We start from the raw sequence: 26,247 nt of genomic DNA, 5'->3' as shown, positions 1-26,247 counted from the left end.
CTGCACACCAAGTCAATACATAAAGGGAGTCTAACACATACATATCTTTAAGATACATGTGTGTCAGAGGCACCTGGGTGGCTCATTTGGTCAAGTTTCCGACTTCAGTTCAGGTCATGATCTTGTGGTTCATAGGTTCGAGCCCACTTTGGGCTCTACTGACAGCTCACAGCCTGGAGCCTGCTTTGGATTCTGTATCTCCCTCTCTCTCAGCCCCATCCCCACTCTCTCTCTCTCTCTCAAAATAAAAATAAAACTTAAAAAAAAAAGAAAAATATGTGTCTAAGATATGTATGTGCCGATATATATGTTATTAATTTACTTACATTATAATTATAATTTAATTTTCTGCACTTCAATGTGAAAAACCAGATACACAATAGAATGGGGGTTTTTGGTTGCAAGAAATAGGTAGCATAAGGAGGAAAGAGAATAGTGCAGGAAGATTGGGCATGGATCCCAAAGGACAGGTAGGGAAGCTAGGTTGCACGAGTAACTGAAGTGAGGAATTTGAAGGTCATTGGTTCCTTTTTTCCTCTCTTACTTTGGATCCAGATTATCTTTGTCTCATCTTGTCTGTGTATGTCTGCTCACCCTTCTCTCTCATTCCACTAATGTGGCTAACTCTGTGTGGAAGATCCATCTCCATTCAGGCTGCCCTAAAGGTGTCCCAAATACCAGGGTCTTCAACACTTACAAGTCCGGTTGGCTCATCCCAGCCTAGGGCTTCGTTCTTCTAGGTCTGATATCCAGTCCTCATCCCCCAGTCAGCCATGGCTACGGTTGATGGGTGGAGGGAGATTTAGTCACATTACCAGAGCAGCCAGGACTGTAGAAGGTGAATTCTCTAAAAAAGCAAACATAGGTGAGAAGGAATAGATTGGTATATTTAATATAATGAAAGATGGTTTCACACTGAAGCATTTTTTTAATAGGGGCTTTATTTAACACAAAAGCAAGTAATATAGAATATCAACGTATAAAAAATAGAAAAGACTGTTGTGAACGAAGGTTGCATTAGAAGATACTACCAATGATATTACCTATGAGATATTAGAATGAGGGAAGTTTGAGCCCTCTCTTACTCTGTTTTAGTGAGACCAACCATGCTGGAGTATTAAATTCTGGGGACCAAACTTTGAAACATGTATAGAACACTGGAACAGGTTCAGAGAAAATTATTCAGAATAAGGAAGAAATTCAAAACCATGTCATATGGGAAACAGCTGAAGGAATTGGAAGTCTTGACCTGGAGAAGAGAAGATATGGAGTGCTCCTGATAGCTGTCTTTAAATATTAGAACGAGGTCTAGGGTTGTTCCACATGGTTACTGGGAGATTTAGGGCCAGTGCACTTACCAGGGAGGCAGATTTGGGGTCAGCATGAGAAGCTCTCAGAGGATAGAACAGGCTGCTTTACAAACTAGTTTCCCATCATTTGGGAGGTTGAAATAGAATCTGGATAACTTCTTATCCAGGTTAGAATAGATTGTATGAACCCGTCCAGAGCTTGCACCAAGTTACTTTTATGATTTGTTTCAAACTTGTTGTTTTACAAATCTGTAAATTTGGTATCTCTGGCAGTTAGATGGTTGATGTGGTCATTCACCTGTATCCCACAGTATTGCAGTTTTTAATTTGAAATTTTTGTTATTGAACTTTAGATGAACAAAATGATACTATGTAAAGATTTGTTATTTGTTTCAACTGACTCTTGTGTAATGGCATTGACAGGTGGGTGAAGTGTGTCACTCTTAGTTGTGGGAGCAGTTTCTACAGTCTTAAGGGAGTTTTCATTAAGAGTAAGTACCCCTCGAATACAAGTGTTGCTTTCATTTTAGTGCCCTGGGGCAAATATTTAATGAAGCCATCTCTTAGCCTTTGTGAATAGCAGGACGAGTAGAGTCTACTTGAGGAATATTTATATACTTGAGACAGAAAAAAGAATTACCTCTCTCTTCACTTTGCTGGAATTCCATTTTTCACTGCCCTTATGCTGGCCAGAGATATATGAACTTCTTATTTATTTAAGAAGAGGGTTAAGCTGACACACCCATAGCAGAAAAATATGACACAAATGGTTACAGGGGGTAGGTTTTAGATAGACCTGGGTTTAATCCCAATGTCTCCATATACCAACTGGTTATTTAACTTCAGTGGTTTCCATTTCCTTATCTATAAAATGGGTATAACCATACCTACCTGAAGGGAAAAGAACAAAGTTGGAAGAGATTGGGTTTAAAATGTTTTTGCTATTTATGGTTATATGAGAGAATTCTGTTGTAAATTCTGTAAAAATCATAAAATATTAAAACTGAACAGGAACTTAAGAGTTCATTTGGTCCAATGCCATAATTTTATAAATGAGGAAAAATAAGATCTGAAAAAGCCAAGAGGCATCTCCAGGATCACAGTGCAGCTGGCAGTGAAAGGCCAGCGATTTCTCTCCACTTCATGGAAAACTCATCTTAAAACAAGAATTATAAAGATGTTTTCATCATTTTTTGTTTTATTTTATGGAAAATATTTCAAGAGTAAATCTTTCTTAGAGATACTATGGAGAAGCAATCACTCTGAAAGACCCTTTTTTAATTCCAAGATTCTATGTCAGAGTCAATGTCATGCCAGTTTTTAAAATTTTATCCAGATGTCAGCAACATCATAATTATTACTCCATGGCATAGTCCAGTGTGCATTTACTTCATTTGACCCGTGTGGTTGCAATAACATCTTCAGTGGAACTTTGCCAGAAATTTAAAAATATCATTTCAATGTATGTATGTATATATGTCTATTTTCTAGATGTCCCCTGAAGAAAAAGTTTGTAAGTACTGTGGAGTCAGCTATCTAATTCTTCACGAGTTTAAAGCTATGGAAGAAAAAATGAAAGCGATGGAAAAAGAGATGAAATTTTATCAAGGAAGTGTAGATCGTGAAAAGAGACTTCAAGAAAAGCTACGGTCTCTTAGTCAAGATTTTGAACAGTACAAAATTGACAATGAATCCAAAACAGAAAGGTATATTATTCTTTTCTGTCATTTATTTAGTTCGAAAGGAAAGTACAGGAAATAAATAGACTTTGAATGTTTTTCTGGAATTTCTCTATATCAGGTATAACTTACACTTTAATACACCTATGTTTGTTCATTAATTATTACTAACTGTTAAACCTAATTATTATAGTTTGAGCATTTCTTTTGAGGCATAATATTTACTATTTGAATAATTAGAAACTAGTTCATTCAGTAGTCATAGTTGGGATGGGTCAAGTTATATTTTTCCCCAGATATATATCTTAATTTATCATTAGAAAGATTTGTCTATCAAAATCAGGTGAATTTTGGTTGTTTTGCGACTTAACATTTGTTTTTAAATGGCCTTGAATATTTAGATTTATAGCATAAGGTTTTCATGTTTTGAAAGGATGCCAAAACATTAAAATTGGTACATGATTCTAAGTCACTGAAATTGGAATAAAATTAAAGATTGGGTTCCTAATTGCTGCTGAATCTAATCAGCAATTTAGTCTGCCTAAAGACACTTCAGTATGTTTATACAGACACTTCTATAGAAGGGTTTTTGCTGGTATTTTATGGCCTTTCCTTTTTCCTATAAGTGAATATTTCTCCATTTAAAATATCGACAGTTGATGTTAGTAAACTTTGAGTGAATGAATTTAGTGAATATCATGTCTTTGTAAAAGTAGGAACTTTGTTAAATCTCCTAGGATTAAGTGCTTCTATTACATTTTGTTATAAGCTTTTATAATTACATTAAATCTCAGTTGAACCTGATATTTCTTAGACCTTTACTAAGAAAATTTTGTTACAGTGTCTTTAATTTCAAATTTGAATAATAAATTATTTCATAATGTTTGAGTAGAAAAATAAGAAGCTTGAAGTATTCAGCTTAAAATTTTAGATTTGGAGGGTTTTGCCTGTCAGAGCAGAGATTCTTTTGTTTGGGGTATTCACATTTTACTTTCTTTAATAAAATATTGCATTATATAAGTCATATGAACACACACAAAAAAAGAAGTAAACAGAAGTAAAGGCAAAGAATTCCCTTTTTATTCTGATTACTTTCTTCTTACTGGAGAGAAAACCGCTTTTAATGGTTTGGTGTATATCTTTCTAGATCCTTTATTGTGCCTTTTCTTTTATTATAGATATATTTCTTTAAAATATCTAATATATCATATATGAGCCACTTAATTACATACATTGGAAATTGTTCCGTGTTAGTGTGTATAGATCAATCTTGTTTTTAACTGTTACACTTTCCTTCTTAAGAATATGCCATAATTTATTTATTTTTCTTTTCAACATTTAGATTATTTCCAATACTTCTTATTACAGGTAGTATTTTTTTTACAGATAGTATTTATATTTATATTCTTGTGTACATGTGTTTTTCATGGGATAAATTCCTAGAAGTGAAATTGCTGAAAGAAAGGAAATGCCAGCTTAAAATTCTGATAAATGGGGTGCCTGGGTAGCTCAGTCAGTCAGCTATGTATCCGACTCTTGATTTAGTCTCGGATCATGGTCTCCCGGTTCATGAGATTGAGCCTAGTGTTGGGCTTTGTGCTGACAGTGTGGAGCCTGCTTGGGATTCTTTACCTCTCTCTGCCCTGTCCCCCTTCAAAATAAATAAATAAACACTAAAAAAAAATAAAATTCTGATAAATGTATACCAAATTGTCCTTTGAGAAGACAGTGTTAATTTGACCAATAGTTTATAAGACCATTTTCCTACATGTTCATATTAGAGTTTTTCAATTTTTTTCAAATATTTACTTTTTTCTTGAGTTTTCATTGTTGTTTAATTTGTGTTTCTTTGTTGCTAATGAGGTCGAACATTTTTTCATGTTTATTAGACATTTCTGTTTTTTCCTCTACTAAGTACTTGTTCATATCTGTTGTCAAAATTTCTATTGGGTTATTTGTTTATTTTTGTTTATTTATAGGAGTTTTTAATAAAATATGGACATTATGTTTGGTTTATCTATGTTGCTAATATTTCCTCATGTTTGCCTATCTTTTTGTTTATTGTGTTTTTCTGTGTTGATTTTTTATTTTTTTAATATTTCATGCCAAATTCTGGTCCAGGTTCTGTGTCAAGTTCTTTTGATTGCAAACAACAGAAACTCACTCTGGCTAACACTAACCTAGATTCAGGCAGGTTGAAAACACAACATATGTCTAAAACTTTTATAGTACTGCTGTTTTAGTTAACTTTTTAATCTATTTGGAATTAATTTTGTCTGGTGGATTTATAATTTCACATTTATTCTTTTTGAAATGTATGGCTTGTCTCAATATCATTCATTAAATTTTCATTCTTTCTCTTTTGATTTGAAATGCCACCTAGTAATTTCTCTGCTAGTCTATTTCTGGACTCTCTGTTTTATGCTATTGATCTATTGCTTATCAGTGGGTGTCTTAGTCCATTTGGGCTGCTATAACAAAGTACCATAGACTGGGTGGTTATAAACATTATTTATTTGTTTCTGACAGTTTTGCAGGCTGGGAAGTCCCACGGTGCTGGCATATTTGGAAGGGTTCCTCCCTCCTACTCTTTCCTGGTTTGGTGTTTTTGCTATGTCCTCACATGGTGGAAGAAGCAAGGGAGCTCTTCCAGGTTTCTTTTATAGGTACACTAATCTCATTCTTGAGGATAAAAATCCTATGTGCTATGCCTATTCATCTTTTCGTCCCTTTTAAAGACTGGCAACCACTGATCCATTTGTTGTCTTCATAGTTTTGTTTTATCCAGAATGTTGTATAGTTGGAATCATATAATATGTAGCTTTTTCAAGTTCTTTTACTCAGTAATATGCATTTGAGTTTCTTGCATGTCTTTTCATGGCTTGATAGCTTACTTCTTTTTAGCATTGAATAATATTCCATTGCCTGGATGTTCCACAGTTTATCCATTCATCTACTGAAGAGCACCTTGATTGTTTCCACGTTTTGGTACTTATGAATAAAGCTGCCATAAGTATTCATGTGCAGGTTTTTGTATGCAGATACATTTTCAACTCCTTTAGATAAATGTCCAAGTGTGATTGCTGGATCATACAGTAAGAGTATGGATAATTTCGTAAGAAACCTCCAAGTTGTCTTCCAAAGTGGCTCTATCATTTTGCATTCCTGACAACAATGAATGAGTGAGAGTTCCTGTTACCACATACTCACCAGAATTTGGTGTTGTTGGTATTTTGGATTTTGGCCATTCTTATAAGTGTGTATTGGTATCTTGTTGTTTTAATTTTCATTTCCCTGATGACATATGATGTTGAACATCTTTTCATATGCTTGGTATCTGTATATCTTTGCTGAAGTGTTTATTCAGATGTTTTGCCTATTTTAAAATCAGATTGATTATTTTCTTATTGTTGAGATTTAAGAATTCTTTGTATATTTTGGATAATAGTCCTTTATTGGATGTGTCTTTTGCACACACCTAATTTTTCTCCTGTTATTTTCTAGGAATTTTATACTTTTGCATTTTATATTTATATCCATGATACATTTGAGTTAATTTTTGTGAAGGTTGTAAACTCTGTACTTATATTCTTTTTTTTTCTTTTTTCTTTACTTTTTTTTTTTTTTTGCACTTGGATGTCTTATAGTTGCTCCCAGCGTGATATGTTAAATAGATCGTCTTTGCTCAATTGTATTGCCTTTGCTCCTTTGTTGAAGAGCAGTTGACTGTAGTATTTATGTGGATCTATTTCTTTTTTTTCTTAAAGTTTATTTATTTATTTTGAGAGACAGTGTGAGTGGGGGAGGAACAGAGTGAGAATCCCAAGCAGGCTCCGCACTGTTAGCACAGAGCTTGATGAAGGGCTCAAACTCCCGAAACCACGAGATCATGACCTGAGCTGAAGCCGGACGCTCAACCGACTGAGCCACCCAGGCGCCCTCATGTGGATCTATTTCTGGACTCTGTATTCTGTTCCATTAGTATCTTTGTCTGTTTTGTTTTGTTTTTGTTTTTGTTTTTACTGGTACTACATTATCTTGATTATTGTAGTTTTGTAGTAAGTCTTGAAGCCAGATAGTGTCAGTCCTCCAAATTTGTTTTTCTCCTTCAATATTGAGTCGGCTATTCTGGGTCTTTTGTCTCTCCATATAAACTTCAGAATCTGTGTGTTCATACCCACAAAATAACTTGTGGGATTTTGATTGATACTGAATTAAATCTATACATCAAGTTGGGAAGAATTGATATCTTGACAATATTGAGCCTTCCTATCCACACACGGAGTAACTCTCAATTTATTTAATTGTTCTTTGTTTTCTTTCATCTACATTTCATTTTCTTATATAGATCTTATACATATTTTGTTAAGAGTTTTTCACGGTTATACCTATGTATTTAATTTTGGGGGGGGTTGCTAATGTAAATGGTAATCTGTTTTTAATTTCAAATTCCATGTAGTTATAGTGTATAGGAAATTTATTGACTTTTGTATGTTATGTATTTTGTTATGTATTTTCTACATAGGTGATCATATAGATTTGCATACTATACATTTCAGTAAGTTGTATTTTCATTTTCATTTAGTTCAAAGTATTTTTAAACTTCTCTTGTGACTTCTTCTTTGACCCATATGTTATTCAGAAGTGTCTTTTTTTATTTCCCAGTATTTGGGGATTTCTCAGCTCTTCTGTTTCATTTGTAGTTTAATTTCCTCATGGAATCAGACATTGTATGATTTTAATTTTTAAAAATTGTTAGGGTGTGTTTTATGGCCCTGAATGTGGCCTAACTTGGTGAATGTTTCATGTGAGCTTGAGAAAAATGTATGTTCTGCTATTCTTGGATGAAGTAGTCCATAGATGTCAATTATATCAATTGATTAATGATACTGTTGAGTTCAACTATGACCTTACTGATTTTCCACCTGCTGTATCTGTCCATTTTTGTATCAAAGTCTTCAACCATGCTAGTGGATTTATTTATTTCTCCTTGTAATTGTATAAGCTTTTGCCTCACATATTTTGATGCTCTGTTGTTAGGCTCTGTTGTTAAGGATTATTATGTCTTCTTGGAGTATTGACTCCTTTATCATTACATAATACCCCTTTTCAATTCTGGTAACTGTCGTTGCTCTAAAGTCTTCTCTGAAATGAATACAGACATTCTCACTTCTTTCGATTAGTGTTAGCATGATATATCTTTCTCCACTGCTTTATTTTTAATCTACATGTGTCTTTATATTTAAAATGGGTTTCTTGCAGACAACAAATGATACTTGGGTCTCATTTTTTGATACACTCTGTTAATGATTTCAATCATTAACATTCAAAGTACAGTAAAACCTTGGATTGTGAGTCACTTGTTCTGTGACTGTTCCACAAGACAAGCAAGCATTTCTAATAAATTTGAACTTGATAAATGAACGATGTCTTGAAATATGAGTAGTATGTGATTCCTAATGTCACATGATCACAACTGAGCCAATAGTTCTTGAAATTCCCTTTGATATATGGGTGCTTTGGATTACAAGTATGTTTTCAGAACAAATTATGCTCACAAATCAAAGTTTTACTGTAAAGATTGATGTAGTTGGATCACTATCACCATTTTTATTACTGTTTTCTATTTGTTGCCCTTGTTCTTATTTTTATTCTTATGTTTGTCTTTCACACTTTTTCTGCCTTTTGTGTATTTGAGTGTTTTAAATAATTACATTTTCTCTTTCTTAGAATATCAGTTCTACTTGTTTTTTACTTTTTTTGTTGTTGTTGCTGTATAATTTGCATTATATATTTATAGCTAATCCAAGTCTACTTTCAAATAACACTGTGCTGCTTCCTGGGTAGTGTAAGTACCTTATAATAACAAAATATTCCTGATTCTTCCCTCCTATTTCTTGTACCATTGCTGTCATTCTTTTCACTTTAAGTAAGTGTACGTAAATATTCACCATCAGGATTTGCATGATTTGTTTCTTTAGTCATGATTTTCTGTAGTTTAAAGATGGTATACCTAACTGTGGGGTTTTTTGCAGGGCAGGGTGGTATTCATCTTGCTTGGTATTCTCTGAGGTTTCTGGATTTGTGGTTTGGTGTCTGACATTAATTTAGAGGAAATTCTCAGTCGTTGTTTCAAATACTGTTTCTTTTCTTTCTTCTTTTGGTATTCCTGTTATACATATGTTGCACCCTTTATAGTTGTCCCAAAGTTCTTAGAGTCTCTCCCTCTCTCTCTCTTTTTTTTCATTTTTTCCCTTTGCTTTTCAGTTTTAGCAGCTTTTCAATTCTATTGTCATATCCTCAAGTTCAGAGAATTCTTTCCTCAATGATGTCTTGTCTACTAATAAACCCATTAAAGGCATTCTTCATCTTGTTATAGTGTTTTTGATCTCTAGCATTTATTTTTGATTCTTTATTAGAAGTTTCATATCTCTGCTTACTTACCCATGTATTTTTGAATATTGTCTACTTTTTCCATTAAAGCTCTTTTTATACTAATCGCAAATTCCTAGTCTGATAATTCTGACATTCCTGCCATATCTGCCTCTGGTTCTGATGTTTGCTTAGTCATTTCAAACTGGGTTTTTGTTTTTGTTTTTGTTTTTGTTTTTGTTTTTGTTTTTTGCCTTTTAGTGTGCCTTCCAATTTTTTGGAAGGAGAACATGATGTTCCAGGTGAAAGGAATTGCAGTTAATGGGTCTTTAGTAATGCAGTGTAATGTGGTGGGTGGGAGTGTAGGAGAGGTATTCAGTAGTCCTGGGATTGGGTCCCAGTCTTGCAGTGAGCCTGTGCCTCTAGACTGTGAACTTCACAGATGTTTCTCAGTTGCCAGCCTCTTACCCCTCCCCACTCCCAGCCTAGGTAGGACAGGATGGCTGGGGTGGGCTGAAGTTGGGTATTTCCCTTTGCCAGGTCAGTTGGGCCCTGATAAAACCCCAGTAGTTTAAACTCTGATAAGATAGTTTTTCCTGAGAGCAGGCCTCTTAAACAGAATAGAAAGCTCTGGTACATTTCATCATATTTGAAATATGTTTCCCCTCTCCTTGTCAGAAGCACAAGTGGATTTTTCTCTAATCTTTACTGTGAAGACCTGGTAAGGCTCCTGGATATAAAACTCACAAAAGTGTGGTTTCCCTCTCCCTCTATAGTTTTTATCTCTCAGATTGATGTCCACAGTGAGCTTCCAGTCATTTGCCAATTACAATTCAGGTTTTTCTTTCCATGCATTGGTTCCCATGAAGGTTTCTCTTGTGGGTTTCTGCTCCGAGAAGTTCTGATTCTCTGTATCCACCTTATCTGTCTCTAATTTAGGGGGCAGTGGTTTGCCCTGTGACCTTACTTCTCTAACAGATCTAGCAAGAGTTGTTCATTTTTCACTTTGTTCATCTTTTTTACCTATTGTTAGGATAGCATAGTGACTTCTAAAGCTCCTTACACATCTGATTGGAAACCAGAAGTCTTATGCTGACATTTAAAAGAATGACTTAATACTTTAAACATTTTTATTTTTTTCATGTGCTATAAGTGTTTATAACTGTACTCACTAAGCCTCATGAAACCTGAATCAAAGTATAGATAGCCCAAGAGAAAGAATAGAACATGGTGGACAAAGGAAATAAGCAGAACAATATGAGTGCCTAAAACTTAAAGAAAGAATGGATTTCAAATAACATTTTCTTTATTTTCTTATTAAAAATTTTTTAATGTTTATTTTTTGAGAGAGACAGGCAGACAGACAGAGCACGAGCAGGGGAGGGGCAGAGAGAGAGGGAGGTAGGCTCCTGGCTCTGAGCTGTCAGCATAGAGCCCAACACAGGGCTCAAATCCACAGACTGTGAGATCATGACCTGAGCCAAAGTCGGATGCTTAACCGACTAAACCACCCAGGCACCCTCAAATAACATTTTCTAACCTTGACTTTCTCGTTATAATAGGTTAGTGTTACTACTTCTATATCAATTCCTTTGGTGTCTGTCATAGACTAGTATTGAGCTGCCAACTTGACATTGTGGCAGAAGTATCTTTTTGGGCTCCTTGGGAGGTCTACTCCAGAGTTCCTCTGGAAAGGACTTCATTTGAGTAGCCACAAGGAAATTCTATGTTTGCAGGTAGATTGATACTGTATAGATAAATATATCATTATTATAGCTACTAGAGTGTTCTATTGATATAAGCTTATTGAAACTCTTAGTTTAAGCTTATGATGCTCACCAGCTGGTCAGAATGACATATAGAGAATTTTACCTTTTATAAAAGTCATAACAGAGTAGTACACTGATCACAGCTGGATGTTTACTTCAGAGAATTCAAGAACCATAATGGCAGATTATTGGTCAGAAATATTTGCATTTAGAATTGAATGGAATTTTTACATTAAACTTTAATTTTGAGGTAATTATAGACACATGCAGTGTAAGAAATAATGGAGATCCTGTGTACTATTTACCCAGTTTCCCCTGTTGGTAACAGCTTGTAAAACTGTGGTATAATATCATAGTGAGGATATTGACATTGATATAGTCAAGATGCAGAACAGTTTCATTACCACAGGATTCCTCATGTTGCTCTTTATAGCCACAGTTACCCTCTCCCTCCTCCAATCATGACCCCTGGCAACCACCATTTCTATAATTTTGTCCTTTCAAGAATGTCATATAGATGGAATCATAGAATATTAGTCTTTTTGGGATAGGCTTCTCATCCAGCATAATTCTTTGGAGATGCATTCAAGTAGTGTGTATTAATAGTTCATTCTTTTTTATTACTGAATAGTATTACATTGTATTCATTGTATTGATGTACCATATTTTGTTTAATCATTTACATTAATCATTCACAGAAGGGCATGTTGGTTGTTTTCAGCTTTCCCTATTGCAAAGGAAGCTGCTATGAATGTTTATATACAGGTTGTGTTTGAACATGAGTTTTGTTTCACTTCTACAAATGTTCGGAGTACAGTTGCTGGATTTCAGGGTAACTGCATGTTTGATTTTATAAGAAACTTCCAAATAGTGTTGCAATGTGGTTATAGCCTTTTGCATTTTCACCAGGAATATATGAGTCATCCAGTTTTTCCACATCCTCACCAGCATTTGATGTTGTCGACTATTTTTTTAATTTAGCTGTTCTGATAGGTGTGTAGTGGTACCTCATCATGATTTTACTTTGCATCCTAATGACTCATGATGTTAAACCTCTTTTCATGTGTGTATTAGTTTACTGGGGCTGCCATAACAAAATACTACAGACTGAATGGCTTAGACAACAGAAATTTATTTTCTCACAGTTTTGGAGGCTAGACGTCCAAGTTCAAGGTGCTTGATTTCTGACATGTTTGTATGTTTGAAGAGAGAGAGATCTCCGAGTCTCCTCATTTTCTTTTGTGGATACCAGTGCTGTGGGATGACGGCCTCACCCTCATAATGTGTTTTAACCTTGATTACCTCCTGAAAGGCCCTGTCTTCAAATACAGTCACATTGGGGGTTAGGGCTTCAACATTTGGAGTTTGAAGGCACATATTCAGCCCTTAACAGTGTGCTCATTTGTTTTCTGTATATTCTCTGCTGTGAAATGTCTACTCATATCTTTTGCCCATTTTCTAATTGAAATATTGACTTTTTTACTGTTGAGTTTTTAGAATTTTTTTTATATACTATCAACACTAAGCCTTTTTTGATTTGTAAATATTATCTCCCAGTCCTCTTCACAAGGTCTCTTGCAGACCAAAACTTTTTTTTTTACATTTGATGAGATTTAATTTATTGGTTTATCTTTCTATAGATCATACTTTTGCTAAGTCTAAGAACTCTTTGCCTAGCCATAGATCCTGAAGATTTTCCACTGTCATTTTTCTAGAAGTTTTTATGTTTTGTACTTAAGACATATTTCAGTTTGTCTTAATTTTTTAAATAAGGCGTAGGACTTAGGTCAAAGTTCATTTCTTGCCTATAAATGTTCAACTGCTCCAGCACCATTTATTTAAAAGACTACCTCCCCTTCATAGAATTGCTTCTGCACATTTGTCAAAAATCAGTTGAGCACATTTGTATTGGTTTATTTGGGGGTTCTGTATTCTGTTCCATTTATCTATGTGTCTGTTTTTCCACCAGTCCCACACAGTTTCGATTACTGTAGTAAATTGGTAGACCTTTATGTTAAAGGTAGAGTGATTCCTCCTATTTTATTCTTCTTTTTAAAGATTGTTTTAGTTTAGTTTCTTTACCTTGCCATATAAAATTAAGAATTGGTTTGTGTCTACAAAACATCTTGCTCGGATTTTGATAGCAATTACATTAACCTGTGTATCAGTTTGGGGAAAATTGACATCTTTACTATGTTGAGTCTTCGAATCCATGAACACAATATACCTTTCCATTTATTTAGATCTTACTTGATTTCTTTCATCAGCATTTTGTAATTATCAGCATACAGAGCTTGTACATGTTTTGTTAATTTATACTCAAGTATTTTATTTTCTTTGGAGTGTTTGTAAATGGTATTGTGTTTTTAATTTTGGTTTCTGCATGCTTGTTTTTAGTATATACAAATGCATTGTTAGCATATAGAAATGAAGACAATGGTGTCTGCAGATATGGATAGTTTTCTTTTTCTTTGCTATTTATATCTTTTTTTTTTTTTTTTTGCTTTGCTACAGTGACTAGAACTTCCAGTAATATGTTGATTAAATACAGTGAGAGTGTACATCCTTGCCTTGTTCCCAGTCTTAGGGGGAAAACATTCACTCTTTCACTGCATTAGTGTGATGTCAGCTATAGGTTTTTTGTAGATGTTCTATCAAGTTGAAGAAGTCCACTTCTCTTCATAGTTGGCTGAGTTTTTATCATGAATAAATGATGGATTTTGTTAAATGGTTTTTCTTTGTCCTTTGATATAATCATATAATTGCTCCCCTTAATCCTGTGGATATGGTGAAATATATCGATTAATTTAAAAATATTGCACCAGACTTGTATACCTAGAATAAATCCCACTTGGTCATGGTGTATTGTATACATATACTGGATCTGATTTGCTAATATTTTGTTGAGGGTTTTTGTGTCTAAATTATTGAGAGATAATGGTGTGCAGTTTCATTTTTTTATGATGTTTTTGTCTGGTGTTAGTATTATGTTGATGGAATCTTCTGAAAGAGATTGATTAATTCATCTTTAAATGTCTGGTAGAATTCTCCAGTGAAACCATCTGAACCTAGAGACTTTTTTGTCATTGGTTGCATTTTTTAAAATGTTTATTCATTTTTTGTCAGGAGGAAGGGCAGAGAGAGAGGGAGACAAAGACTCTGAAACAGGCTCCAGACTCTGAGCTGTCAGCACAGAGCCTGACATGGAGCTTGAACCCATGAACCATGAGATCATGGCCTGAGCTGAAGTCAGACGCTTAACTGACTGAGCCACTGGATTGCCCCTTGCTGATAGCTTTTAAATCACAGATCCATGTCTTTAATGGTTATGAGACTACTCAGGTTATTTATTTCATCTTGGTTGAGTTTTGGTAGTTCATGGTTTTCAAGCAATTCTATCCCAAGTTGTCAAATTTTTTAGAGTGTTATTTATAGTCATACCTTACTATCCTTTTGATGACTACAGGATCTGCAGTGATATGCCCTCTTTCATTCCTGATGTTGTTGATCTTTGTCTCTTTTTATTCTTTTAATTCTTCCTGTAGATTTATAAATTTTGTTGATGTTTTTAAAGAGTCAGGTTTTCGTTTCATTGATTTTCTCTATTATTTTCCTGTTTTCAATTTAATTGATTTCTTCTTTTATCTTTGGTATTTTTTTCTTTTGCTTGCTTTGGGTTTATTTTACCTTTCTTTTTCTAATTTCTTGAGGTAGGAGCTTAGATTTTTAAAAAAATTTTTATTTACATTCCAGTTAGTTAACATACAGTATAATGTTAGTTTCAGGTATACAAAGTAGCAAGTCTTAGATTATTTATTTGAAAACTCCCTTTTTTGGTGGAAGCACTTATCTCTTTTCTAATGGAGGCACTTAATGATTTACTCATAAATTTAACTCTCTTTGCTACTTTAGTTGCGTTTCACATATTTTGATATGCTGTACTTTCATCTTCATTTCAGTGTTCTATGTGTGGGCTTGTGTGTATGTATAATTTTAAAAATTTCTTTTGAGACTTCTTCTTTGACATATGCATTGTTTATTATTTTTTTTATTTAAAAAATTTTTTTAATGTTTTTATTTATTTTTGAGACAGACAGAGACAGAACATGAGCAGGGGAGGGGCAGAGAGAGGGGGAGACACAGAATCTGAAGCGGGCTCCAGGCTCTGAGCTGTCAGCACAGAGCCCAACACATGGCTCAAACTCACGGAATGTGAGATCATGACCTGAGCTGAAGTTGGACGCTCAACCAACTGAGCCACCCAGGCGCCCCTGACATAATGCATGCATTATGTGACATATGCATTGTTTAGAAGTTTGCTGTTTGGTTTCCAAGTGTTTGTAGATTTTCTTGTCATCTTTGTTATTGATTTCTAGCTTGATTCCATTGCGCTCAGAGAATATATTTTGTATAATTTCAACTTCTAAAAATTTGTTGAAATTGATTTTATGGCCTAGTATAAGCTCTGCCTTGATGACTGTTATGTGGGTGCTTGAAAAAGAAATGTGTATACTTCTATTATTGGGTCGAGTTTTTTATTTATGGCAATTAAAATCTGATGGTTAGTAGTTTTGTTGAGTTCTTTCATTTCCTTGCTGATTTTCTGTCTAATTCTGTCTGTTACTGGAAGTGTAATTCTGAAAGTCCCCAACTCTAGTTGTAGATTTGTCTGTTATTCTTTGAGTTCTATAATTTTGGCTTCACATATTTTGTGGTTCTGTTGTTTGACATGTACACCTTTAGGACTGTTATGTCTTCCTGGTGGATTGATCCATTTATCATTATGTGATGTCCTTATTTCTCTATAGTAATTTTATTTGCTGGGAAGTCTACTTTATCTGGTAATATAGACACTACTGTTTTTTTTAAATGATTTACGTGGTATATTGTTTCTATTCTTTTGCTCTTAAAATACCTATGTTATTATATTTTAAGTGAGTTTTGTAGACAGCATATTGTTGAACCATGTAGTTTTTTTTTTTTTTTCAACGTTTATTTATTTTTGGGACAGAGAGAGACAGAGCATGAACAGGGGAGGGGCAGAGAGAGAGGGAGACACAGAATCGGAAACAGGCTCCAGGCTCTGAGCCATCAGCCCAGAGCCCGACGCGGGGCTCGAACTCACGGACCGCGAGATCGTGACCTGGCTGAAGTCGGACGCTTAACCGACTGCGCCACCCAGGCGCCCCTGTAGTTTTTTTTTTAATCCACTCTGCCAACCTCTTTTAATTCATGTATTTAGACTATTTACACTTAAGGTAATTATTGGTATGCCATTTTATTATTTGTGTTCAGTTTGTTTCCTCTGGTTCTCTTTTCTTTGTTTCTCTTTTCTTACCTTTCTGTTGGTTTCTTGAACATTTTAAGGATTATATCCTGATATGTTTATAGTGATATATGTATATTGCTCTGCATGGGTTTCTTAGTGGATGCTCTAGTTATTGCAGTGTAGACACATGACTTATAGTCTGTGGTCTAATTATGATATGTCTTACATGGACTTCTTTGAGTTTATTCTATTTGGGTAGAATAAGATCTTCCCTACATCTTGTTGAATCTATAGGTTTATATGTCTTGCCATATTTAGAAAGTTTTCAGCCATTATTTCTTTGAATATTATTTAGCCCTACTTTCTGACTTTCTTCTCCTTAGATTCTAATCATGAATGTTAGCTCTTTTGCTATTGTCTTACATGTCTCTGAGACTTTGTTAGTTATTTTCCCCCCATTTTCTCTCTGTTCATATTGGGTGAATACTGTTGATCTATCCTAAAGTTTATTGATTCTGTCTTCTGCCCATCTAGTGAGTTTTTTCTTTCAGTTATTATATTTTTTCATTTCTGTAATTTCTATTTGGTTATTTTTTTGTAACTTCTATTTATTTGTTGAGATTCTTTATTTTTTATTTCAATAGAATTTTAAATTGCTTTTAAAATAATTTTTATTCTGGCTACTTTATAATCCTTGTCAGATAATTCCAACAATTGATTTATCTCAGTGTTGGGTCTATTGTTTATCTTTTCTTGTTAATGTTATGATTTTCCTGCTTCTGGCATGATAAGTGATTTTCCATCGAGTCCTGGTTATTTTTGAGGTTATACTGTGAGGCTCTGGATCCTATTTCATCTTTTTTTTTTTTAAGCAGGCACTCCCCCTGTTGAGGTATAGCATGAAAGCCAGATGGGCATATTTGTTCAGCTTCCTGCTGAGTTCACTGACACCACTCCAGTAAAAATGGGTTTTGACTCATACTGTATCAGTCTGGTAGAGTGGAACTTCACCTACCCTCTTTGGTCCCCTTCACACTTTTCTGGCTAAAGTGGGTCACCAACTTGCACTGCCTTGTATCTCTGCTTGGGTTATAACGTTAGCTCCCTGCTGCTGAAGTCACTGTCACCAGAGAGTGTGAATCAGAGGGCTGACACACACTGCTTCGTTGCAGCAGGAGGCAGAAGCTTGGCTCCACTTTGTGCCCCACTGACACCAAGGGATGGGAGAAGTAGAGTGCCACCCAGCCCTGCTTCCCATCACTTGATTCTGCCTTGTTGATGGCAGCTGGGAGGGAGGCTCAGCAACCTGGTCCCACTGGCACCAGAGGAAAGGAAGCGGAGTGTTGACTAGTTGGTCTCATACTACCTTATTCTACCTCATTGGTGTTGAGTGGGGCTGGAGACTCCTAATTGGGACCCTGTGACATGGAATCTGGATGGGGAGCAAGAGCAGGAGTGCTGCTAGTAGTGTTTTTAACTGCTTCATTCGATCTCTTTGCTATTGCTTGATATGGAGGTTTAGTTTCCCACTAGGCCTCACCGACACCAGGAGTAGAAGGGAAGTGAAGTGGTCACTACTACGGACTTACACTTTGTTCAGACTTGGTGCAGGATGGGAGTGGAGGCTCAGCTTTCCCCTGGCCCTGCTGTTACTGCCCTGGTGGGGGAGTTAGAGCATATCTTAGCTTCTGCAAGAGGGAAATGGAAGATCAACTCCCAGATTATCCCATTGACACTGCACCTGTCAGGTGAATTGGAATACACTACCTGCCTCTATGGGGGTAGGGATGGCGTGGTGTGAAAGATCAACTTTCTACTTGATCCCAGGCCTACTGAAATTCTGGGGTAGGGAGGTACAGTTGTACAGTTGATGTCTAGTTTGAGAGGGTGGATATTGCCAAGAATGTTTTTGTTGTTTAGTGACCCTATTCCTCATCAGTTAAGTAGATCAGATTTTTCTTTGAGGTTTTTTTTTTTCTTTTTCTTTTTTGGTTTGTGATTGTTGGTGATTCTGGGTTGGAGATTTCAGCACCCTGTCTGGGATATATGGATATAATAAGGAAACTCAGCGATCTCATTGCCTTGGTATTTCTCAAGTTCTGAGATTTCTAGCCCATCTGCCTTCTTTCCACCTTTCAGAGTCTTCTTATACTTGTGTGTGTTATGATCAGGGTTTTTTAATTATAAGAGGGAGGACCTGAGAGCAACAGGTTGTGATCTTGGTTGTGATCTTGGATTGATATTTTAGCCAAATTAAATATTGCTTTGAATAACTAAAAACTTTTTTTAAGTAATGGATTAAATTGTCACACTAGTCACAAAGTAGCTAGTCAATAAATAGTCATAAAATAGCTAGTCAATAGCTAGTTCACAAAAGTCAGTAGTTTTATAAGTGTGTTTTCTATGTGTCTGCTAAACATTTCTTCTTTGACTTCTCTTCTGCTCATGCTAGGTTAAGACTCTGGCATGAAGATTTAAGCAGCTATACAATAGGCCTGTGTATGAGGAACCAGACTTAAGAGTTCTATTGAGCATAGTTGGCTGTTCTCACCAGTCAGGTGAGCCATATAAGTAAAAGCCTAAAGCAGTCAGCCAGAGAAATGGGCGTAGGTAGTAGGTACCAAGGGTTCAGAGAGCCAGACTGAGCTCACAGTTTGGGATCAAAATTGGGGCACCTGGGTAGCTCAGTCGGTTAAGTGTGCCAGTTTGGCTCAGGTCATGATCTCACAGTTTGTGAGTTTGAGCCTGGCGTCGGGCTCTGTGCTGACAGCTCAGAGCCTGGAGCCCACTTCAGATTCTGTGTCTCCCTCTCTCTCTGCCCCTCCCCTACTCATGCTCTGTCTCTTTCTCTCTCTCTCTCTCTCAAAAATAAACATTAAAAAAATTTAAAAAACTAATACAGAGAGTATCTCTGAGTTTATAAATGAAGAGAATGGGAGGAAATAGGTGTACCTGGCTAGAGTGGAGCGTGATTGGGCAAACGAGGCAGATTTTGTGAATTATCTTCCCCTGCCAAATCTACCTTCCACATAGACTAGTTATATCAGTTAGGAATGCATTCTGCAGCAAGTGGCTTTAATTTGTTTCTTGAATCAAGAATAAGGGGTATAGGCAGCTCAGTAATGTCACCAGGGAGCTAGCCCCTTTCCATCTCTCACTCTTTCTCAGTGAGTAGAGAGCCTCATGCTGGTCTTCTTGTGATCTCAAGATGGCTTCTACATTGCCAGACATCATGTTCATTTCTAGGCAGGAATATGAGGGGTAAAGCACTAAGGGGAAATGCCTATATTAGAAGATCAAAAGCTTCCCTATAACTGCAGGGGTTCTGGCAACTGACTGCAGGGAGTTGGCTCATTGCTTGCTGAAATATCAAGTTCTGTTGTAAGGAAGAAGATACTAGCAGGGCCTGCCTCACTGTACCGTTACATCTTCCTCCAGAAAGTAATGTGTGCATGTTTACTTTAGTTCCTTGGGTGGGAGAAAAATAGTATCTCAAGGAAAGAAATATATCCAGAATTCCCTTTTTAAAAAGATCTTGTCTTCTGTACATGTCTTGTTGAGGCTCTGCTTTTTCTACTTTTGCAGTATTCTCTGGGGTTTGTGGAAGTAGTGTTAAGAGACATACATTAAAAATGTGTGTGACAACTGATTTTGAATAATTAAGATTTTATAGAAGTACTGATCAGTATCAAGTACTGATGCACAACTATAGTTCTCATGGGGTAGGGCACTTCCTAGGGAATCACTTCAAATCTCTGGGACTTTTCAAACCTTCACTTCTAAGATCCCGATTTGTCCCTTGGGGGCAGAGTGAGACTATCTGCAGTGAAATAAGAGCTAGTATTGATGGGAGGGTGGTTGGGTATATGAACATGGGGAAGGCAGGAAAAATCAGGTTGCATTCCATTGGATATTTATTCTTTTTCAGGCACTGAAATAGACACAGTCTTAAATAGACACAGTGTCATTAACAAATAATTTAAACTTAGAAGTTCATATCATTTTTTTGTCTAGGTATATAGATATGAATTTATTATATTAATATTTGTACTATGCATTACTTAAACTTTCAGAAACTTAAACAAATTTTATTCACATCATTTAGTTCTAAGACCAGCTAATCTTTTTGTTGTTTTTTCATTGTTCACCACTACTAGATTGTGTTCCCGACCAAAATCCTTGGGTATGCAGTGTACTGTTTTCCTTTATTCCTTCTCTCTGTGGACATGTGCAAACAGTAAATAGAAGTTGACAGGTGTTTTTACTATTGGTATAAATAATGCCTACATGGGTTTCTTGTTACTAGATCTGGCAAGGTTATGGAGATTGATATTTATTCAACAATGTTGCTAGACCTATGTATACATGTATATCTTTTATAACCACTATAACTTTGAAAGCTCTTCTGTGTACCATTGTGTTATCATTATAACAATGTAGTTACCAAAATAAGGTACATTTTTCTGCTTTGTTTTTTTAAAGGAGGTCTCTTTTTCCCCAAGCTTTTTAATCAGCAGTGTAGAATTTTGGTTCTAGACATTCAGTATTCTTTCTATTTATTTTTTCCCCTTGAATTTCCCTTGCTTAAATTAGTTATTTATCATTATAAAATGCAATTTTTATTGGACTAAAGCCTAGTGGGAGTTATAAGAATGAATGAAGAGAAACCATGTATTAGATGGTGTAAACAGTAAAGGCTCTGCTATTTCCTAGCCCCATGACCTTGCCTTGTAATCTTTTCATACTTTTGTTTCTTCATCTAGAAAATGGTCAAAGAACCAGCTACTTCATAGGAATGATGTACACTTTACTCTGTGCCTGGCAGGAATTCAGTTATGTCTCACTCCTCTCATCTTCCTTTTTTTCCTTTCCTTGTTTTTTTTTTTTTTAACTCAGGTTCATAGCATACAGTTATTCCTCCGTAGATATCATCTCATTCCCACCTACCTTGGATATCTGAACATTACTTAATATTATAAGGGAAGTTCTTACGTCAGGAAATATCTCAATCTCAGCTATACTAAAACAATTAATTCCTTTTTAAATGGTGACTTAAAATGCCTAGCCCAACTTTGAGATTTTGTAGAAACCATGACTTTAGAACTTAATTGTTACTTTTATTTATTATACTCTTTTATTTCCAAATGCATAGTGAGGTGTTATAAAAAGACATAATAAAATTAACAACTTGCCAGAAAAAAAGAGAGGAAGGTGTTGTACAAAAACTAAGAAACAAAATAAGTGAACCTTGAGGGTCAACAGTTGAGTGTAGCTTTCCTGCAAATCCTTTTACCTGAGTTTCAGGGATCTTACATAGTCTTTTTGTAGGAAAAAGAGTAGAGTAGGGATTGGAGAAGTGGTTTATATTTATTTAATTAATTAATTTATTTAAGCAAGGCTGACTTAGCACTGGAAGAAATCTATAAGAAGTCCACAGGAAATAACTAGGAGGGCAGTTAGACCCTAGTGAGAACCTACACTATCTGTGTAACTTGAAGCCAGTCCTGGTAGTGACAGGTGGCTGCCCTACTAATGCTCCTGTTCACTAAGGAGGCAGCAAAACTTTTCTAAAGAATGCAGCCCCAGTTTACCTTTCTGTTAGCTTTCTTTAGCTCTTCATCTCTCTACCCAACTCCTACTGCTTCAGTTACCACCAGGCCTGAACACACAAGTCAGATCATGTTATTTTAGCTTAGGAATAGGCTGGTTTTTATTTGTTACAGATTTGAATTAATGTATCCTCCAAAAAGTGTGCAATTGGATTTCTTCTAAGATCCTTTATTTTACATTTTTCTAAAGAGGAACAGTTTGAAATTAGTGAACAATGAATTAACTCATTGAGTGAGGTATGATCAACAACTCCTATTATATCCATTTTGAGGATGGATAAACAAATAAAAAGATTATATAATAGTGTCACACAGCAGATTAACTACTTTGTCTTTTCTGTATTACCATTTGGATTAGTTGAAGAAACCAAAAAAATATAGCTATGGCAAATGATAGCATGAAGATACTGTCATTGGAGACTTGTTTTGAAGGGACAGGGCACACCAGTTCTTGAGTCTTGCCTTGTTGTACTAAAGAAACCCACTGTATAGAAAGCCATCCAGTATTAGCAAGAAATGGGTTGGTTGAGTTGGTAGATCTATTAGGAAAGCTGTCCCTGGAAACAATGTGAACAACTCAACAAGAAATCTTCATGTATTACATGCCTTTTTAAAAAGTAAACTGAAAATGTGATGAAAATTGAAAATGCTTTTATTAGCCAGAGTGACTCCACATCTGAAATGACTAATTTGGACATCCATTCTTTGTTTATAGCGTCTTCACCTTCCAACGTGGTCAGTTTCATTGAGGTCTGAGGTCTATTGCTATCTCTACCTTCTCTGTCTCTTTATGTTATCCCATTTTTCCTATTCAACTTAGCTTCCATAGTCTGTGATATCAGCTGTTCCTCTGACAATAAGTTAAAGTCCATTGTCCCATTATCCTTATATCAGCCTGGAAAACCCCTACTGTGGATGACTCCAGCTACCACACACTGGTTCCCTAGCTGCCGGGAACCCGATACTACCTATTATTTCCTGTTTCTAGAGTACTTTTTACTTTCTCTTTTTCTACAAACTCCTTCCTTTCCAACAGCATTCCTTAGGACTCTCCAAACAAAGGAAAACTTCACTCAGTCTGAGGCTTCTTCCAGCAACTGCCTTAGCCCCTTCTTCCTTTTAATGCTAGTCTTATTAAATAAATTATCTGAACTTATTGTCTCCATTTTCTTATTTCCACACACACCTTGGCTTACCATAACCTGGCTTCACCTGGCACCATTTCAAAGAATATGTTCTAATTCAGGAACCAGTTACTTCTATGTTACTAAATCTAAAAGATTATGCTAGTTCATAATTTTTCTGGACTTGCTAGCCAGCATTGATGCAGTATTTGACTTGTTCTATTCAAAATACTCTTCTTTTACTTCCATGATATCATATTCTTTTGGTTTTTATGTTGCTTCTTGTAACTGTTACTTCTCATTATCCTTTCCTGGCCTCTTCACTTCTTCCTGTTCTGGAAGATTTTCAGGGCTTTGTCCATAGCTCTCTTCTATTTTTATTCTATATTCTCTCTTTACTTTCCAGTTTATCTTATCCCATCCCAACACCTCAATTACCCTCTTTGGGTTGTAGGTTTATGAATCTCTACTTCTACTTCTAACTTCTCTCCTCTGAGCTCCAGATTAATCTATTCAACTTTTCATTCAACATCTCCACTTGGAGGCATCACGGCTTCAACAGTGCCCCAAAGTGAGCTGGTCAATACACTTGAGTTTCTAAGTTAAGAAAATGTTACCCTCATTATCACCATGCAGCATTAATATTGTTCAGAGTCTGTGTCCTACGGTCAGACTGACTGCCTGGGTTTGAATCTTGGCACCCCACGTTATGAGTGGTGTGGACTTGGGTAAATTGCTTAAATAAAATACTCTTTGTCTTAGCTTCCTACTCTTTAAAATGAGAGTAATAATGCTGCCCATATCGCAGGATTATTCTGAGTATTAAGTAGGGTTTTGTAAGGTATATGTATATATGTAAATTTATAAAATACATGAATTACTTATATAACAAGCTATAATTATGTTTATCATCAATCCTAGGCATCATTTTTAACTTAATTCTTCCTATTTTATTACCTTATTCCTGAGTATCTCGTGAATCTGCCCCTATTCCTCTCAAACCATATAGCCACCATCCTGGTCCATTCTCTGTTTGGACATCTGCATTAGTCTCCCTATATGACCTATTGCTTCTTTCCAATCCATTCTTTACTCTGGAACCTAGGTCAGATACATACCTCACCATTGCACTTTACCACTGTACCTGCCATGGGTTTGTACTGTTTTTAGAATAAAGTCTAAAATCCTCTTTATGGTTTGAGACTTTGTGTGATCTCTGGCTCTTGCTTATCCCTCTAGCCTCACTATCTATGTTCCAGTCACCTTAGACTTTTTCTTTCTTTTTTTCTTTTCTTTTTTTCTTCTGCAGTTCCTAAAAGGTACCATGCTCTCACCTCTGACCCTTTAAATGTACTGTAATATCTGCTGGGGATTCCTCTCCCTTCCACCATCTTTTCTCTCCCCTTTTTTTGCTAGTCTTAGATAACATGTCAAATCCTCAGGAAGGTATTCCATGATCCCTGATGGGGGTTCCATGACATTCTTCCCCCCTTCCCCCCCATACTATAATGTTCTTCACACTTACAATTATTTAATGTTTGTATTTCTGGCTGTCATGTAAATTCCATGGAAACCAGTCTTATTCTTTGCTTGATCTATCCCAAGCACCTAACACAGGGTCTGTCATATAGTAATGTTGCAAAATATTTGTTGGATTGATTAATTTATAAGCAAATATGAAGAATGTATATGGTGGCTTCTTGTTTGAGAAATTTTCCACTCTTTGATTCTTGTAAGCAGTACAAGGCCTTTCCCTGTAGATGTTGAAAAGGCCAGACACTTACTTGCTCAGCCTTATTTGCAATTAAGGATGACTTTCTCTGACAGTTCTATCAAATTAGATGTAGGTAAAATTCTGATGGGGCTTGTGGGAAATTTTGCATCACTCCTCTTATTGCTTCTTTCTTACTCTTTCTATATGAAATTCAGAGGACAGAGTTGAGGCAGATCAGCATTTTTTGCAATGTTGAGTTTCTTGTGAGGATGAACATGACATTCTTTTTTTTTAATTTAAATTTTAGTTAGTTAACATACAGTACAATATTGGTTTCAGGAGTAGAATTCAGTGATTCATCACTTACACACAATACCCAGTGCCCTATTTAATACCTGCCACACATCTAGCCCATCTCCCACCCACCTCCCTCCATTAACCCTCAGTTCATTCTCCATCATTAAGAGTCTCTTGTGGTTTGTTTCCCACTCTCTTTCCCTGCCCCGTATGTTCATCTGTTTGTTTCTTAAATTCCAAGTATGAGTGAAACCATTATGGTATTTGTCTTTCTCTGACTTATTTCACTTAGCATAATACATTCTAGTTCCATCCACATCATTGCAAATGGCAAGATTTCATTATTTTTGATGGCTGAGTAATATTCAATTGCATATATATACCGCATCTTCTTTATTAGTTGATGGACATTTGTGCTGTCTCTATAGTTTGGCTCTTGTTGATAATGCTGCTGTAAATATTTTGGTGCATGTATCCCTTCAAATCTATATTTTTGTATCCTTTGGGTAAATACCTAATAGTATAATTTGGTAATTTTGTATCCTTTGGGTAAATACCTAATAGTATAATTGCTGGATCATAGGGTTCTATTTTTAGTATTTTGAGGAACCCCCATACTGTTCTCCAGAGTAGCTGCACCAGTTTGCATTTCCACCAACAGTGCAAGAGGGTCCCCCTTTGTCCACATCCTTGCCAACACCTATTGTTTCTTGTGTTGATAATTGTAGCCATTCTGACAGGTGTAAGGTGGTATCCCGTTGTGGTTTTGATTTGTATTTCCCTCATAATGAATGATATTGAGCATCTTTTCATGTGTCTATTAGCCATCTGGATGTCTTTGGAAAAATGTCTATTCATGTCTTCTGCCAATTCATAACTGGATTATTTGTGTTTTGGGTGTTGAGTTTGATAAGTTCTTTACAGATTTTGAATACTAGCTGTTTATCAGATATGCCATTTGCAAATGTCTCCTCCCATTCTGTAGGCTACCTGTTAGTTTTATTGTTTCCTTTGCTGTGCCGAAGCATTTTATCTTGATGAAGTCCCAATAGTTCGTGTTTGCTTTTGTTTTCCTTGCTTTTGGTGACATGTCAAGTAAGAAGT

General features: G+C 35.7%; 1 protein-coding gene across 8 annotated transcripts in view; it reads left to right on the top strand.

Annotated features, from left to right (window-relative positions):
* LEKR1 (leucine, glutamate and lysine rich 1) overlaps positions 1-26,247 on the top strand; it is a 225,113-nt gene that overhangs the window by 15,305 nt on the left and 183,561 nt on the right. For all 8 annotated transcript variants that reach the window (XR_006718605.1, XR_006718601.1, XR_006718604.1 and 5 more), the window contains one exon: positions 2,802-3,016. Coding sequence is in view for 3 of the 8 variants with exons in the window: in XM_045503163.1 (XP_045359119.1) it covers positions 2,802-3,016 (215 nt within the window). In the remaining 5 variants the exon portion in view is untranslated. The remainder of the gene's footprint in view (positions 1-2,801; positions 3,017-26,247) is intronic.

Source organism: Leopardus geoffroyi, chromosome C2, assembly GCF_018350155.1.
Source record: "Leopardus geoffroyi isolate Oge1 chromosome C2, O.geoffroyi_Oge1_pat1.0, whole genome shotgun sequence".
Taxonomy (NCBI): Eukaryota; Metazoa; Chordata; class Mammalia; order Carnivora; family Felidae; genus Leopardus; species Leopardus geoffroyi.
Note: the sequence above shows the minus strand (reverse complement) of the source record. Positions and strands in the feature narration are given on the sequence as shown.